The sequence below is a fragment of the Boleophthalmus pectinirostris genome, unplaced genomic scaffold, assembly GCF_026225935.1.
Source record: "Boleophthalmus pectinirostris isolate CB_2022bp ecotype Guang Dong unplaced genomic scaffold, ASM2622593v1 HiC_scaffold_9, whole genome shotgun sequence".
Lineage (NCBI taxonomy): Eukaryota > Metazoa > Chordata > Actinopteri > Gobiiformes > Gobiidae > Boleophthalmus > Boleophthalmus pectinirostris.
The window spans coordinates 21,876,131-21,892,567 of record NW_026571541.1 but is presented as its reverse complement, the minus strand read 5'-3'; the positions used below and the strand labels follow the sequence as shown (position 1 = coordinate 21,892,567).

The 16,437-nt window shown below is 38.2% G+C and overlaps 1 protein-coding gene across 1 annotated transcript in view; it reads right to left on the bottom strand.

The window, feature by feature from the left end:
• Positions 1–4,904: 4,904 nt before the first annotated feature.
• The window catches only part of LOC110174433 (cGMP-inhibited 3',5'-cyclic phosphodiesterase 3A-like), a 33,608-nt gene continuing 22,075 nt past the window's right edge, over positions 4,905–16,437 (bottom strand). Inside the window, exons 2-15 of the mRNA XM_055148002.1 lie at positions 14,671–14,919; positions 13,680–13,825; positions 13,095–13,207; positions 12,788–13,025; positions 12,618–12,691; positions 12,171–12,364; positions 11,928–12,065; positions 11,696–11,807; positions 11,422–11,529; positions 10,921–11,114; positions 10,553–10,756; positions 10,169–10,330; positions 8,436–8,708; positions 4,905–7,707 (exon numbers count right to left, since the gene is read on the bottom strand). Of these exons, the coding sequence (XP_055003977.1) occupies positions 7,414–7,707; positions 8,436–8,708; positions 10,169–10,330; positions 10,553–10,756; positions 10,921–11,114; positions 11,422–11,529; positions 11,696–11,807; positions 11,928–12,065; positions 12,171–12,364; positions 12,618–12,691; positions 12,788–13,025; positions 13,095–13,207; positions 13,680–13,825; positions 14,671–14,919 (2,499 nt within the window). The 3' untranslated portion in view covers positions 4,905–7,413. The remainder of the gene's footprint in view (positions 7,708–8,435; positions 8,709–10,168; positions 10,331–10,552; positions 10,757–10,920; positions 11,115–11,421; positions 11,530–11,695; positions 11,808–11,927; positions 12,066–12,170; positions 12,365–12,617; positions 12,692–12,787; positions 13,026–13,094; positions 13,208–13,679; positions 13,826–14,670; positions 14,920–16,437) is intronic.

Sequence of the window (16,437 nt, the reverse complement as noted above, 5' to 3'; positions counted from 1 at the left end):
TCTTCACTCCATCTCCTGTTCACCTCCTCTGTGTTCAGGTTCTGGCCTGTCATCATGTTACATAGTTCTAAAAGCTTAGTTTTTTGCCTCACTCATTAGTCTGTGCATGAGGTTAATACTGTGCACAGGGCTCTCAAGAAGTCAATGAGTCGCCAGAATATTTAAAAATCTAAACAGCTTAAAGTGGAATTTCATTCCTCGGTGAAGCTTAAAGAACATTTTTTGACTTGCCCCAATTTCCCAACAAACAACCTGCATGGACACATACGTAAAACATGCTGTAGCTGGGGTTGTTGTTCAAATGAAAACCATAATCTAAAAGCATGTTTGTACATTTGTTTGCTGTGAAGAATTGAATACATTTCCATAGTATGATTTGAAAGTCAGTGCCGATATGACAAGCTGACTCCCATGAATGCTCATTATCTGCTGAGGTCCAAGGTTGCTATTGAGGAGATAGAAGACCCAGGGGGAGGGAGAGATCAGTATAGATGAATATATTGAGTGCTGTAACATGTCATATCTGTCAGAATTTTATACTAGCATGTAAAAGTGAATTCAAAGGCTCTCTGACTAGCATCGCTCACAGTAACACCTCATCCACATCAAATCAAGATGAACTACTTCCAACAGCATTGAAAAACATCATTCAGCCTGAATATGGGTGGATGGATGTGGTACTCACAGGCTAAGGCCCAATTACTTTCATTTATTTCTCCAAATTAGAAAATGCATTATCTTCTCGTCAGCATACAGGTGTTCTATAGTGAATACATTTATTCTGTATTGTTGACATTTCAAACAACAAATGTGGAAATGTGAAATTAGATGCATGAGAAAAACTGTAAAGAGCAGCGCATTGTGGTGCCCAGGGACAAATCTCCAGATCTTAAGCTACTTTTGTTCAGGGTTACCTTAACTGCAGGACTTTACCAGTTGTGCATGTTTTGGGTTAATGGGGGAAACCAAGTACCCAGATGTTAAAGAGTTTTTCAAATGCTGTATAGATGATTCTTTGTCTTATTTGATCAAAAGGTATTCCTCAAAGTGTATTTCTCACGGGAAAACCAACTTCTCATTAGTCGTTATCTTCCCCAAGGACAGTCCTCCCTACGCACATCCCTTCCTTACACCTCAGCAGTTGGCACACACACACACACACACACACACACACATACAATACACCTTTATTCTCTGTGTTGTTTACTGTGATAGAAAAATGTAACTGCCCATTCATTCTTGTAACCTGTGATTCAATAAATACATGATGTTGGAAGGTGGTTCTTCAGCAGTTTAAGGGAGCTGTAGCAGCGCCACTGTCCCTTGCCGTGAGTAAAAACCCTGAATTCTGCCTTCTGAGTTTCTTTGTGTTAATATCTCTGTTATTTTCTGACACCAGAGGAAACCCATCCAAACACAGGAAAAAACATGCAAACTAAGCACAGAAATGCCCAGGAGGTCTGAGAGTCAAAACCCAGAACCTTCTTGTTATGAGGTGACAGTGTTCGCCACTCAGCCCGGTTTTCTGGGGATTCATTGTCACATTACATGTTAATCAGACTGATAAATAAACAGACAGACACACTTTCAACCTTTATAAATCTTATTATTCAACAATATTCACATTACAACATCAACACTGCTCAGCTAGTGACGGGGTCTAATAATCCCATTATATTGTATAGTTACTCTGTTATACATTATCAAGAGGCACTTCCAGCATGTCTGGCAATAGAGGAGCTACAGTATTGTGTCTTAATTACAAAAACAGTAAAAATAAATATTTTTCCCTAAAAGTTTTATGTTATACTTTTTAATCTGTACAGTATATAGTATTTTATACAAATTAAAACAAGCAAGAAATCAAATGTTACTTAAATACTGGTGAATCATACAATATTTCCCCATCCTTGTAGTATTGCTACAATGTGTTAAGTGCAAGATACTGAGAGTAGAAAAGTCTCTGAAGCGCCAGCTGTTATAGTACAGGTACAAACACACCATTCTTGTTTGTCTTGCTTTAAAGGTGTTTTTGTTTGGTTTTCTTCCGGACAAACAAGGGAAGCTAAAGAATATAGCATTCAAATAATGTATACATAGACTCTGAAGACATACATGTGAAAATGGCATGGCACAGGAGTCCTCTTTTGTAAATGGTTCTAACAACAAACAATAGAAAAAGGAATGTTTTGGTTGGACTCTTCAAAGGAACTCCAGGGGCTCCGGTGAGAACAGAAGACTCAGTGCCATTGTAGCGCTTATGGACCGAGAGACGGCCGTTCTGCTGAATACGGCCAGATGTGGCTTCATAAATCTATGTTCCAAGTGGACACAAAGAGAATGTGTTCAGATCAGAGCAAAACACAGAGTTGGAAAAGTTTCTTTGGTTTGCACAATGGAACTCAGAGTGCAGTCTTCATACTGGCTGTAGACATTGCATTCTCAGAAAATATGCAATGCTTATATGGTAGTCTGTGGACCTATAAAATGCTTGTTTTTAACATGTATAGTCATAAACTATTCTCTCAAGTGTCAAGCAGCACATAAATAGTACCTAATGACACACATGACAATATGTGATGAATCCAATCATTTCCCCAGACAAGATAGGATTCAAGGTCAAGATTTGGGATGCAGTACTTGGAAACGTAACATGTTGCAAAAAAAATTCTCCCAAGTATTTTTGCATGTGGTACCTTCTGTCTTGGACCACAGGGTGAAAAACTGGCCAAGTTTGTACGGAAAAAATGTTGGGACTTGTTGTAAAATGCAATGCAATGATTAGAACATATATTCCTATACTGTACTTACTGGTTTCAGGTTTTCACCGTGCGTTTAGGTCGGCTTTGACTCTAACTCACACACACAAGCACTGCCGTAGCATAATAAATAATAATAAATAACTTTACCAGATATGAGCCAATGTCTATCACAGCTTGTATGAAGTCTTTTGATTGCTGTGTATACAGTTAGTGAGGTGGCAAAAAAAGAAAACAGATCAGGAATTTGGGTTTACATACAATTGAAAACATAATAGCAACATGCACAGTCATTATAAAGTAGTGAGGGACTTCTTTGCATTAGTTGCATATTATTTATCAGGCCTGGTATCAGGACAGTGAGGTGAGAGGGTATTACAGTGCACAAAGCTCAAGCTCATTCACATGTGCAGACTGGTAAGAAAAAGGTGGTACCCACTAGTTATTATAGATTTCAAAATGTTTTTGTTTTTTTTTCTTTTTTCCTGTAAGTGCGAAAAATTAGGCGTTGTCTATAGATGACTGCTGCTACAGTGCAATTACACAAAGAGGCAAAGCAGGCCATGATTACTCAGAAGGCATAAGAAATACCACTTGCCATTTCGCTTAATGTTTTAAATCTCAGTCCGGCTGTCTCGCTACATACTGTATTCTACAAGAATATTGTTCAAAGAAATGCAGCTTATCAGTTAAAAGCTATTTTTATAAAAAAAAAAAAAAAAAATTATATTTTATACAGTTAACGTACTTCTTACAAGTGAATGCAAAAATGTAATGGTTTTGTATCATTTCATTAGAATTTGGAAAATATATATTAATATTTAGAAAAGAAAATTAAATTATCCACCTACTACTACCGGTGCTGGTCCCAAACTGAGTAAAGGATTTTGGTTGTGACAGAAAGAACATCCAGTTCAAACCACATGAACATGGAAGAAGGGATAAAATAATAGCATTATATCTTAAAATTGATTTGATTGAACTTTTTTTTTTTTTTATTTCGATATTTTTTTGCTCTTAAATTCAAAATTTGTATCTTCACTGCATGTAGTTGACTGAAATCATAATATTGTGTGTCACAGTTAAAAGCATTGAACATTTTTCTAAGCATGTAATGTCCTCTGAGTATGCCCAGTATAAAACTACAGTTCAAGTGTATTAGACATTTTTCACATCCACAGCTACAAACTGGAGTCCTTCATGCTTTGGCTGGTAGAGAGTAAGCAGTGAAGGGCATAATGTAGCACAGTTTAGCCCTCCTTTGCACAGTTGGCATTTTAAGAACAGTGCAATGGATACAGGCAAGGATTTAAACAGTATTAACACTAAAAACTCCAATTGAAATAGGAAACTGGGTCACAGCAGCTACAGCCAAGATGAAAATGTTACAAAGCATCTGTAAAATAATTCTGTTTGGGTCTATGGTTGTTTAAAGTGCAACATTTAATACTGGACAGGTTGAAACGTTTTAAATGTTGTTTCTCCTCTTCACTGAGTTTTATTTCATTGTTAAAAAATACAACCTTCTTAGTGTGATTGAATGTGGCCTCCAAGGAGCAATTATGGCAACATTTCCTATGGCTCTGATTAATAATTTGTAATTGAAATTTAACATTTGACTGAAATGAACACAATAAAGCAATGGTGATAAAATTATATAATAATAATAATAATAATAATAATAATAATGTTTAAAGGTCCTATATTAGACCAAATGGATTCTTTTGAGCTTTAAGCCATATTGTTTTGTTTCATTCACTAATTATTTATTAATCAAATTTGTCTAATTAGTCTACATCTCAAAAACTCAAAATGCTCTGTTCAACATTGTGATGTCATGTCAAGGTAGTTTTCAAGTTAATAGCTACCTTTTACCTTTAGATCAGTAGAGTTTGGCAATTCCAGGTCTGAGATCATCCAAATGATTCAGTGAAGGTGTACAGAGTTTGAAAACACAGTAGAGCACTTTCTGTATTACCACATGACATCAAAAGGTGGAACACAGTTTTCTGTTTGAGAAAAACACACCCTAAATATGCAGGGTGTGTGTTAAACATTTGTGAATGAAACAAAACACAACTCAGATGTGTCTGATGAGGAAACAACATTATAACATAGATCAATAAATACTTTAATATAGGCCCTTTAAATGTTAAATGTTATGATATTACAAACTAAAGTGATCAAGAATATTTTCTTATAAACACATGCACAAACAATACAATTTAAAGAAATAAAATAACATGTTCCAAATTGGAATATTTTAACAAAATGTTCACTAGCTTGATATATACTCAGTGCTTCTGAACCAAAAACCTTGTATTTCCAAAGCCAAATGACAGTCCTCACATCTCTAAAGTGCCTTTGTAGGAGTTATCTCTGCAGCTCCACTGCCTGCTACATATTACCTTCCATACATTTTACATATCTAAACCAAGAAAACTATCAGAACATGAGAATTGCTACTTCCTGCTGATTTATTAGTGGCTACAAGTCAAGGTAAAGTGTTCCAATTAGATGTTGCTTCATTACACTCTGTTTCTCATATTCACGGCTTCAGCTGTAACTGCTAATACATCTTTCTGCAAATCAAAAAGAAAACATATTAGGCTACTAACTGGGGTGGCAGAAGTTAGCATGTATGTCTGATGGATCATCACAATTTCATTTCAAAGCAACTCCTCTTGTATAAAAATGTCTACAGTATATGTGAACTCCATTTTTTTTTTAAGAAAGTGCCTGTGAGTAGCTGTATATTTGCATTTTGATAGTCTCCTAGCAGCCTCAATTTTGTAGGTTTTCTGGACAATGTTTTTTTGTTTTGTTTGTTTGTTTGTTTGTTTTGTCTGTAAAATGTTGATGACACCTATAGTAGCAGCAGGTTCTAGAGTGTAGATGCCAATTGTCAGGCATGTTAAAATTTTGGTTATAACTGGTCTTTAAAAAAATTAATTGTCACAATTTGGCCCTAGAAAGGCAAAACTCAGAAAAATGACTTCAAAGTTTCTGTTTTGTCCAGACAAAAGTATAATAGGCAGGGCTCCCAGAATTTGACAACTAGTTGTTATAATGAAGAAATATTTATATGTGAAAAATATTGAGCTCAAAATTGACCTTTGATCCTTATTTGAACTCAATATTTTTCACAATATTTATTCACATGATAAAGGAGGTCTCAAATACCCCCCAAATTACATTAACTCATTTTTGACCAAACATGATGTTACTGCTTTCTGCCTTTGTAGGGCAGAATTATAATGCTTTCAACATTCAAATCCCTGTCTAGTTTAAAACAACAAAAGCAAGTTAAAAATAGAACTGTGACTCATTTTTAAAGGTGTACTGTGGAACTTTTTGGCTGGGGGTCCATCACTTACTTGTTTCTATAAATGTGTCATTAGTTTGCCTGGAATGTTCCACAGTATGACGCAGCTCTACCTTACATTTATTAAATTAAAAGTGGTTTTACTGAAGACCTAGGTCCAAACAGCTTTCTGACTGTGAGCGGGGTTGCCTCTCCACAGAGCTGACCAGTAACTTGAAGGAGAAAGAAAGGTTTAATGCCATACTGTGGAACATTCCAGACAAAGCAATAACATCTCCATTAAGAAAAGCCTCACCAGAAAAGTTACACAATGCACCTTTAAAGTGAATTAAAAGGACAAGTATGAGAACTTACGGTCAACTGGAAAGAGTTCATTTTCAAAGCATTTCCTAATTGCATTTTTATGTTACTGCTGTAAATCCATTCTGTCCCGAACCACTATGGCTTACTGGATTACTATCTGCAAACTTGGCCTACATACCAGGCTATAAACTACCATACCATGTAAGGACCAAAACAACTACAAAGCAATTTATAATATACAAAATATCATAAAGTAAAGAGTGAATGTGGCATTGCTTGCATTTGGTTAGCAGTGATAAAATAATTACTTTTATACAGCTTTGTGTCATATTGTTATTAAAACCTTTAGTGACAAGTAAGTGCATGTACAAACTCTCTCTCGCTCTCTTTCTTCCTGAGTTAGGTGACCTCAAGCACTGTATATTGCAAGTAAGTGTGCTGAACTTGGCTAAGAAAAAATAAGGAAAAGAAACACGTGAGGAAGGACAAACAATCTTTTGTATGTTTTTCCTTGAGTGAGAATAAAGCTCTTGGGGCTGCATGTTTCTTTGTCACGCTTCCCTTTCTCAGTAAAACATTTTCAGTCGACTTGTAACTGTGACTGGCTATTTTTTTCTAGAGTCTCCAGGCTTTCATCCCATTGTGTAGGTACAGTGGGTGAGGTGGTTGTAATGGGAGGAGGGGGTGGGGGTAGGGTGGGATGCTGTATTTGTCATGTGGATATTAAAGAGTAAGTAAAATAGTTGTGGGCAAGGGAACGCATCCACACAATGAAAATAAAATAACAAGCATTATTTTTTACAGCTAGTTCTACTTTTCTGACGCTTCATCTTTTGCACCTCTCGCATTTAAGGTTAATTAAATATGCAATGTCCCTGTCCTCAAACCCTGTTATTATTAGGCACGTATTACCCAAAACATCTTCTACAGTGTTGTGTCAAAAGTGATGTGCTGGCTACCTTTATCAAGAGTTTAAATGAATAAAACTTTTTTTAGACAATGTTCCTGGTTGGGAGAGGTCAAAGGTCACTCTGGCTCCTCCTCCTTTTCCCCTGAAGTCTCTGATCGTTGCAGGATTTCTACTTCCTGTTCCCTGTCGTGGAGGCAGTGGGTTTCGTCTTCCTCCTCTTTACTGGCCTGCTCCTCCTCTTCCTCGCGGATGGCTGTGATGGCGTCGTTCGGGTTTCCCAGGCAGTTCAAACTTTCAGCTTGGACTTGCTCCGGGAATTCAGCCGCGATGACACGCTTCCACATCTCATGGTTCTCCAACAAATGCTGCGTGATCTGGCAAAACTTTCCGTCGGCTTTCCTTTTTGGTTTCTGTTTAGGCAGACAACAAAACAGAGAAATATAAACCTTTAGCGCATAAAGTTACAAACAAAGTTACAAAATACTACTTTTATTTTATAGATCATAAATAAATATGCATTTGCAAACCAGTGGCTCCACTGCTATTCAGTATTTCTGTATCTGATCCAAAGACACGATGGACTGAAAAAGGATGGAACAAGGTGCAAATGAGCACAGTGGTGAAAATGATCCTGTATCCACAACTGTAGAACACCGATTTTTCTCAAAACATCTTGGTCCAACGATATAGTGCATTATGACCAGAGCTGGTAGTGTACATAGATCCATGTACTTTCTCATTCATGGGTTTCAGCTTCCTGTTTATAGGTGACATTTTGAGTACCAGTCATCAAAATATTTCGTTTTTAGTTTGTGTTTGACTAGCTAATTGCTATGGACACACTGCTATTTTCATCAATTCTGAAATCCACAGATTAGCAGGAGATAAAATATCAGGATTTGTACCAGTGTTCTTGGAAAATGACCTCTCATCAGTTCATCTGATGAATGACTCTTTCCAATAAAAGTCTGTCAGTAAATAAATGGTAAATGACAAAATGAAATTAGGAAAAAGTGAATTTAGTTCAGTGTAAATTTGAAAAAAATCTAGATTATAAAAGTACCATTTATAATGTTGAACTGTTAACTCCAAATTAGATTTATACATAGATAACTCTACAATGACACACATCAGTAACAGACATACGTGAAGTGGCAGAAATGGTGGACACATCATCTTCAGCTGTATCCTCCTCTTCCTCCTCCTCTGTGTCTCTGTGTTCACTGGCATCCTCTGGCTCTTCCTCAGCAGAGTCCACCCAGCGGCCGGGCATGAGCGCAGCAGAGTGGTACGAGGAGCACAGGGGGCCCACGATGTGAGTGATGAAGGACTCCTGCAGTTTAGCCAGCTGTGGAGCTGAGCGGTCCATGAACGGGCTGATGGGGAGGCCCAGGCTGGCTTCTTCATCACCCTGACAATCACAACATTTATACAGAGATTAAAAAAAATATAGAAGTGATCTATGTGGCCCACTAAGAAAGTAAAGACATACTGTTCTATTATATTTTTGTAGTTAATGAATACTGCATCAGTTAAAATCAATTAATTATTTTAAAAGGAAATGGATATTTTAGAAGACATGGTTTAGATTTGACTATCTTAGACTTATTTTACTTATTTAATCAGATTCAGAATTTGTGTGCTAAAAATGTATAAAGGTGTATTTCGTTTATTTGTCTTACTTTGGAGTGAGATGAACAAAATTATGAAATCGTACAGAGAATACTATCTAATCCTAAATTTCACTGCAGGATTTTTTTTTTCTTTGTGAAGGGCATTATCTATTAAATGAACAAAATTAAATAAAAAATAAAATTGTACCTGTACCTACACAAGTAAAAATCAATCCTACTGTTTTGCTATACGGTACATTCATTGTGATATGTTGTTGATTGTTTGCTGATGGCAGGGCTTTCATGGTGATTATACTGTAGGTGGACACTGGGGTAAGGGCTCTCATCTCCATGGCAACCCGGCTCCAGTGCAAGCAATGCTGTTGTGTAGATCTATAGGTAACAGCGGCAAAAGCAGCGTAATGCATGAGAATTACGCTTTGAATAATTAAGTGATACAAGCGGGGCTAATGTTAGCATGCAGCTGGTTGCACATGTGTGCATATGTGAGCTTGGAGGCCTTATCTAGTGATGTGATCGCCATCTGTAAATGAGCAATGTCCAGAAGATGACATATTTGGGTCATATGCAGTGAATAAAAACACAGGCCCTTGATGTGCGTGCTGAAACATCATTCGTAATTCTCAATAAAAGGTTGGGATAAAACAGTGGGCTAAGGGATATCGGAGGTGGTAAGTTATCTAAAGAAATCGCTGCGCTTCTAAAACAAGGCAAAATGATAAGATTTGAGTCATACTGTTCACAAAAGTGAGTTTATAATTGTCAAAGAAACAGTTTGCATCTATTATGTTACATTCTGAACTAACAAAAGCTTATGACCGCCTTCCATAAAATAGATACCACAAACTCCACTTCCTCAATCTTATTTCATGCCTATTAATCGACCCTGTGAGGTTCCAATTACGGACTCCAAAGTCTCCAATTTTCGCCTCTATACTTAAAACCTTCTGTTGCTAGGGAACTAATCATACTTCCCAGGCTAATCAGATTTTATCTTTATGTCTTGCCATGCACCGGAGTCAACTGACCAATCACAATCACAGCAGGCTGAAAGTAGGATTTGCTGTCAAGCATCTGCAGTGGTTCATGAACAAATTCAGTAGTAGAGGCTATTATTGTCTATTTTGGTTCAAGAGGGCCTTTTTACACATACTTCATCACAAAAGCACAGTTCTCTGCTATGTAGTAAACCAAGGCCACATGCGAGAAGAATGTACAGTTTAGTTTTATAGCATACTTGTTCATAGAATTCGTTGACAATGCCTTCCGTCCATTGCAAATGTAAATCCTTATTCTTAAGAGGGCCGTTGACATCAGCAATCTTTATGCACATCTGGCAAACCAACATTCGGTCATTCTCATTGGTCCAATCAATACTGGAAACTCCTTCATCTCCAACCTAAAAAAAGAGATATAAATTAATGAAATATTAATAATATAAAAAAAATGTGCAAGTGTTGATAAAATATTTTACTTTTAGGAATGCATTTTGTATCAATTTGTCATACAGATTTAAGTGAGATTTGGACTCTTGTCCATGTCAAATCCTCGTCTAGTAAGTGGTCACTATATCTTTAGCATTGCACCAACCCAAAACTGTGTGTTAAATTTTCGTGTTTACCTTTGCATTAAATTCTGCAAGGAAATCAAAGTGCTTTTTGAGGTCAGTGGCCAAAATGGCCTCAATGACGAGGAAGCGGAAGCGTTTGAACTCCACGTGTTCAAGATTGGCTAGAAAGTTAAATTCAGGTTGAGACATGAAGAGGTTCCAGGCGGCGGCTGCATGATGGTTTTCTAAAACTGAGCGATCATTGTACAAAAGTGCCTGAAACAAAGGATATAAATTTTACTGCTTAATAGTCATTCTGATTATGGCCACATTATTAAGTAAAAAATAACCAGTCTCTGGCAGTTCAGTGCATTTACGCTTTATTAGATAGATTTTTGAAACTGAACTTTTCAGTGTGCTTTCAAATGTACTGTGTTTACCTGGGGTGCACTGGTGGCTACTAGAAAGGCATTGGTTCTTCCTGGATGGTCATAGTCATGCATTGCGGCTGCCACATACAAAGCCATGAGCTCCAGGCCGGGGACCAGACGAGCTAAGGAGCCATAGCCCTCCTCCAGCTCTGAATTTAACTTCAGAAAACCTGTTGCACCATGGCAGATGCCATTCTCTGAGTCTGGCAACAGAATAGACAATCATCATGTTCTAGTACATTCCTCAGGACTCCCACTGATGTACTAGTGCAGAGAACACCATTTCACCATCAGAATACAATAAATTACCTACAGCCACCACACAAGCAAACTAGGCACTAAGTGTGTTCACAGAGTGCAGCATGGCTGTTATGGTCCTTCGTACTTTTTCCTTCTTGCATTATAATACAAATGTTTGCATTGCAAGCTTCCTGTTTATTGAGATTGTTTTATCTGTCTTACCAGATGTATACAATATATAACTATCCAGTTATATTATCATGTTAATACCTGAGTGAATGCCATTTTCTGTGAGTGGGGTGGGCAGGCCAGGCACAGGCTGCGTGGTGAGGTACCACACAGCATGCAGTACATCTGTTGCATGAATCCTGTTGTGATCTAACAGAGACAAAAAAGGGATTGTAAAAATCATATTACATGTAAGTAAATGTGAATGTAGGTCTATGTAGATAATTGAGCACGTTACATTGATTATAACATTATTGAACTATACAGCCTCCTTGTGGCAGTTAGAGAGCATGACATGCGAGAGGGCAGTACTCACATGGAATGTCCCTGTAACCATTTTCTAGAGCATGGAAATAGTTCATAAACTCTTGAATTGGAATCTTAAACATTTCAAACAGGCCTGTCTCCTCAAAAAGCTTATAAGAAACCTGAAAAAACAAACAAAACAAAAAAACAAAAAAAATGCATAACTTATTTAAGAATTAACATTTAGAGATGTTTAAATTTTACCTTGTAGAACATATGTTTGGTACTAAAGTGGAATTTACCTGGCTGAGAATGCAGCCGGTCTTCCCGTTAGTCCTTTCAACCAGACTGAAAATAGGAAAATTCCAGTTGTTGAGCTGACTCATCAAAGGCTCTAGTCCTGACATAAGCGGGCGCTCATGGGCTGGGATGACTTTATCCTAATGGTATGGGGCACATGTTAGATCACTGTGATGCAACTTATTATACTTATACTTCATCCACCGCACAGTGAGGCAGGCATACTCATGTCCAATATGAAGTACCTCTGGAGATGGCAGTAGAGGACGTAGTACAATGCCCTCTGCTGGACATTGCCGGCAATTGTCCTTTCCTTCGGGCTGCTTCTTGGGCTCTCCATCTTCTTCATTGGGTGCAAAATCGCTGCTGTCACTGTGGTTGGTCTCATAGGTGCTATCATAGGTGCTGTCATAGTCTGAAGATGCTACTATTCGCTCATCTGGGGGGGAAATGTATTTTATTATGTAGTAGTACAGAATTTGTATTCAGTTATTATTATTCTGTTCAGTATATATATATATATATATATATATATATATATATATATATATATATATATATATATATATATATATATATATATATATATATATATATATATATATGTTTTAAACATGGATTCATTCATAATCAGGCACAGTTTGTAAGCTATTTCTCAGCGACAACAAACATTTAATCCATTTGTATTGTACCTGGATTAGGTATTCTGTCTACTTTGTCAACAGGCTCCACACCGTTGGTAATTCTGTTATACGGTCTGCCACAACTGAAAATGACAAACATATAATTTAAAAATGATTCCACATGAAAAATGAACTTAAACAAGGTTTGAGTTTACTTTTGATAATGTACAAAGTGTAACCTGGTGCAGAGTGATGGGGGTCTCCAGTGAGGGGTGGTGGAGCTTGGCGCGCTCTGACTGTGGGTTAAGGCTCGGTGTTGGATCCTGGGGGCCACAGGCGGGCGCTCTGCGGGGGGCCCCACAGGCTCTGGAAGCTGCACTGAACACGTTTTGATGGTGGGACTGGTGACCGGAGTGCCCTGGACTGGAGGGGAGGGGCAGGGGGTGCCCAGAGGTGAGGTGTTGGAAGAGGGGAAACCTGAAAGGCAAGTACCTGACATTAGAGTATTATATTGACATGTGTTTCTGAAGGGTGGTTGGCACTCACCTGATTTTCCCAGTGGTTTGCTGTACAGATGGTTGGTGATGGAGGGGGCACAGGAGGCAGACATGGAGCGACTCTTGGAAATGGTCATCATGACAGAGTTGCTCCATGATTCACTGTGTTACAAAGGAGAGATGCACCATTTTAAATGATCCAGGACTGTGGGAAATTACAGTACATATGGTGATCGTATTTTAATAAGGTGTGCGGTGTGTGGTTTCAAATGGAATGACTTCCTGAATCAAATGATTTTCATAATGGTCAATTAACATATATCACAATATTGTGTGTGTTTGCTGTGTCTGTTACCTGTCTGCTGGGTGTTTGCTGTGTGTGTTATCTGTCTGTTGTGTGTTTGCTGTGTGTGTTACCTGTCTGTTGTGTGTTTGCTGTGTGTGTTATCTGTCTGTTGTGTGTTCGCTGTGTGTGTTATCTGTCTGTTGTGTGTTTGCTGTGTGTGTTATCTGTCTGTTGTGTGTTTGCTGTGTGTGTTATCTGTCTGTTGTGTGTTTGCTGTGTGTGTTATCTGTCTGTTGTGTGTTTGCTGTGTGTGTTATCTGTCTGTTGTGTGTTTGCTGTGTGTGTTACCTTTCTGTTGTGTGTTTGATGCTGGCTGAGCGCTCTCTCCTGACTGGGCCGGGCTCGATGGTGGGCAGTCCTGTGGCTGATGTGGTGGTGGTCCAGGTGGAGGAAATTCTCCGTAGTAAACCTGGAGGAAGGCTTCTTCTGAGACGCTGAGGAAAACAAAAAAGACATTTATAAATCTTAAGCACAAAAATGTTGAATCACTGTACAGTGAGGTCAGTGGGTATAAAGAATTACAAATTAATCATTTTTGAATTTGCTTTTAGTCAATCAAGAGTTACGACATTATATTTCATGGCAAAAGCAGAAAGCAGAGGGCAGCATAGGATCACATTTTAGAAAATGTTGACACAACAATCTCCAATTATTTTCTGCTGGGCATGTTTCCTCCTATTAGTAAAATATTCATAAAATATTTGTATTATTAGAAAAATATGCAATTTAAATGCATTTAAATTTAAATAGATGTAATGATGTAAACCCGTGCACTAATAATAGTAATAACAATAATAATTTTTTGTTGTTACTTAACTTAATATGTTTATTCTGTAATATACTGTTCTTGTCTTGAATTTCTATGCATGTGATGGTCTGGCTTTATATTCCACATGCACATCCGATTAGCATGAGTCAAAATGAGGAAGTGTTTCATCATGGAGCGGCGATTTGAGTGCATTCAGCCATGGTTAAAGGTGCTAGTGCCTTCTCGGCTGGACGATCTTGCATTGCATCACACGCTTTATTTAGTTCCTGGCTTTTTGCCCAAAGTGCCTGCATACATTGTGGAGGATGCTCTTGTAGGGTTTGTATAAGTAAGAACATATCTTTTACATATCTTTTATGTATGTGTATATGTCCAGTGTATGTTGAAAATATTTTCTAATTTATGTTCCCTTGAATTTCAGTCAGTTTTGACACAGACAGTATACCAGTACTTCAGTGTGAGAAACACTAAAGATCAAGAAAATAGAAGAAGTAAATTGTAATTGTATACCTTTGGAATGGCAAGTCTTTCGATCTTCTCTGGCCCCTCTTCTGAATCAGAGCAGGCGTGTGATTGGTCGGTGGGGAGGCGGGGTCGGTGCAGGGGCTGCAGGTTGATCTGTGTGCTCAGGAGGTTACTCACTGCCTTCAGAGAACTGAAGGTGTTGGGGGGCAGAGAGGGGTCAGCCAGGAGGTCTGAAATCAAGCCATGAGCCTCCCCCATCACAGCGATATCCACTACCACACTGGTGCCAGACGACTGAGGGACACATACACACACAGGGCATTAGTACTGGCTCCTAGGTGAAAGGATCTCCAGGACCTCATTGTAGGTGTGAGACTGTTAAAGAAGACACACAAATGCAGTTGTAAATACTATGATGCCACAGCTGTTTCATACTCTGCTGAAAACTGAAACTGAAACAATATACACAATATACTTATTTCAAACAACAACAATAACTTGCTAAAGAAAATTTTAAATGTATGAATTCACTGCAATCAAGCACATTTTCACCATAAACTTGCACCTTTTCTATACTGTAGGGATGGGAAAATATTTCATGCTATTTAAAACATTAAATTACCACAAGATTGTGCACACATGTGGAGAGTGGTGAATGATTTTTTTCCCCTCATTTGTTTACTTTGGACTATAAAAGTGATATATACTATAAAAATTAGCTAAACCTAGAGAGAAGCTGTAGATGCAAAAAGTGGTGAAACAATGACAAAAAGGAATATAAAAACAAATACTGAGGCCAAAACTGTGAACTGAACTATGCAATGTATTGCCTGCAGGCTAGTATATCCAACCAAATTTTATGAAGACACTTCCTGCTATTGTTAACTGTTAACAACTGCAGCTATTACATGGTACAGCTTTGCATCTTCAGGTCAATAATAAATCTAGCCACTACAATTTTAACTCATTGCAACACAGTAAAATTGAGTGAACAATCTCTCCACGTTACATTATATTTCTGTATGATCTCCCTGTGTTGGGGCGTGTTACCCACCATCACATGTTTAGAACAATAACAAGAATACATGAGCATATGGTGAGGTCAGCACTGCACTTTTCATGCATCCTTCTTGTCTATTCAGCTGTGCCAACACACACACTCAATGATCTGACATGATGGCCCACTATAAGCCTGCACTTGCCCATCTGTCCCACCCCTGAGGCTGCAGCATGCACTTACTCACTGGCAACAACCTCTGCCTTTGCCACGTCCTATCTCCAGTCAACTTGATGCCTCCTATTTTGAAAACATTTCTCTAGCTTCAATGGTCTCACCCCAACAAAAATCACATAATTCATAGCAAATGAGACATGATGCATTATCAAAACCCACCTAGTAATCTGTTGTTTTCTTTTTTGTAAGTCAAACGGTGGAGATGACAGGTACATAAAGTTCAATAACAGCAGATAAAGTGACAGATGATTCTACTAATTCCTTGCCTTAAACAGATCATATTAGCTCTTCAAACATGTCCGAGCTCAGGGCTGGGAGGTGATAAGTGAAAGTGTTGAGCCCATACACATTTAGGTTCCTGTGAAAGTGTGTGTCCGTGTGTGGGGCCATGTGTGTGTGTCTGTGTGTGTGCGCGTGTGTGAGAAAAGGGTGTGTGCGCGTGTCACCTCAACCTGAACAAAACCCATTAGAGCACTCCAGAGCTTTATGACATCCTGCTATTGTGACATTCAACCATTACCTGGCAGTAATGGACTCTGTTCAGCTCATGTCAGCCACAGATAGACACCCATCCACAG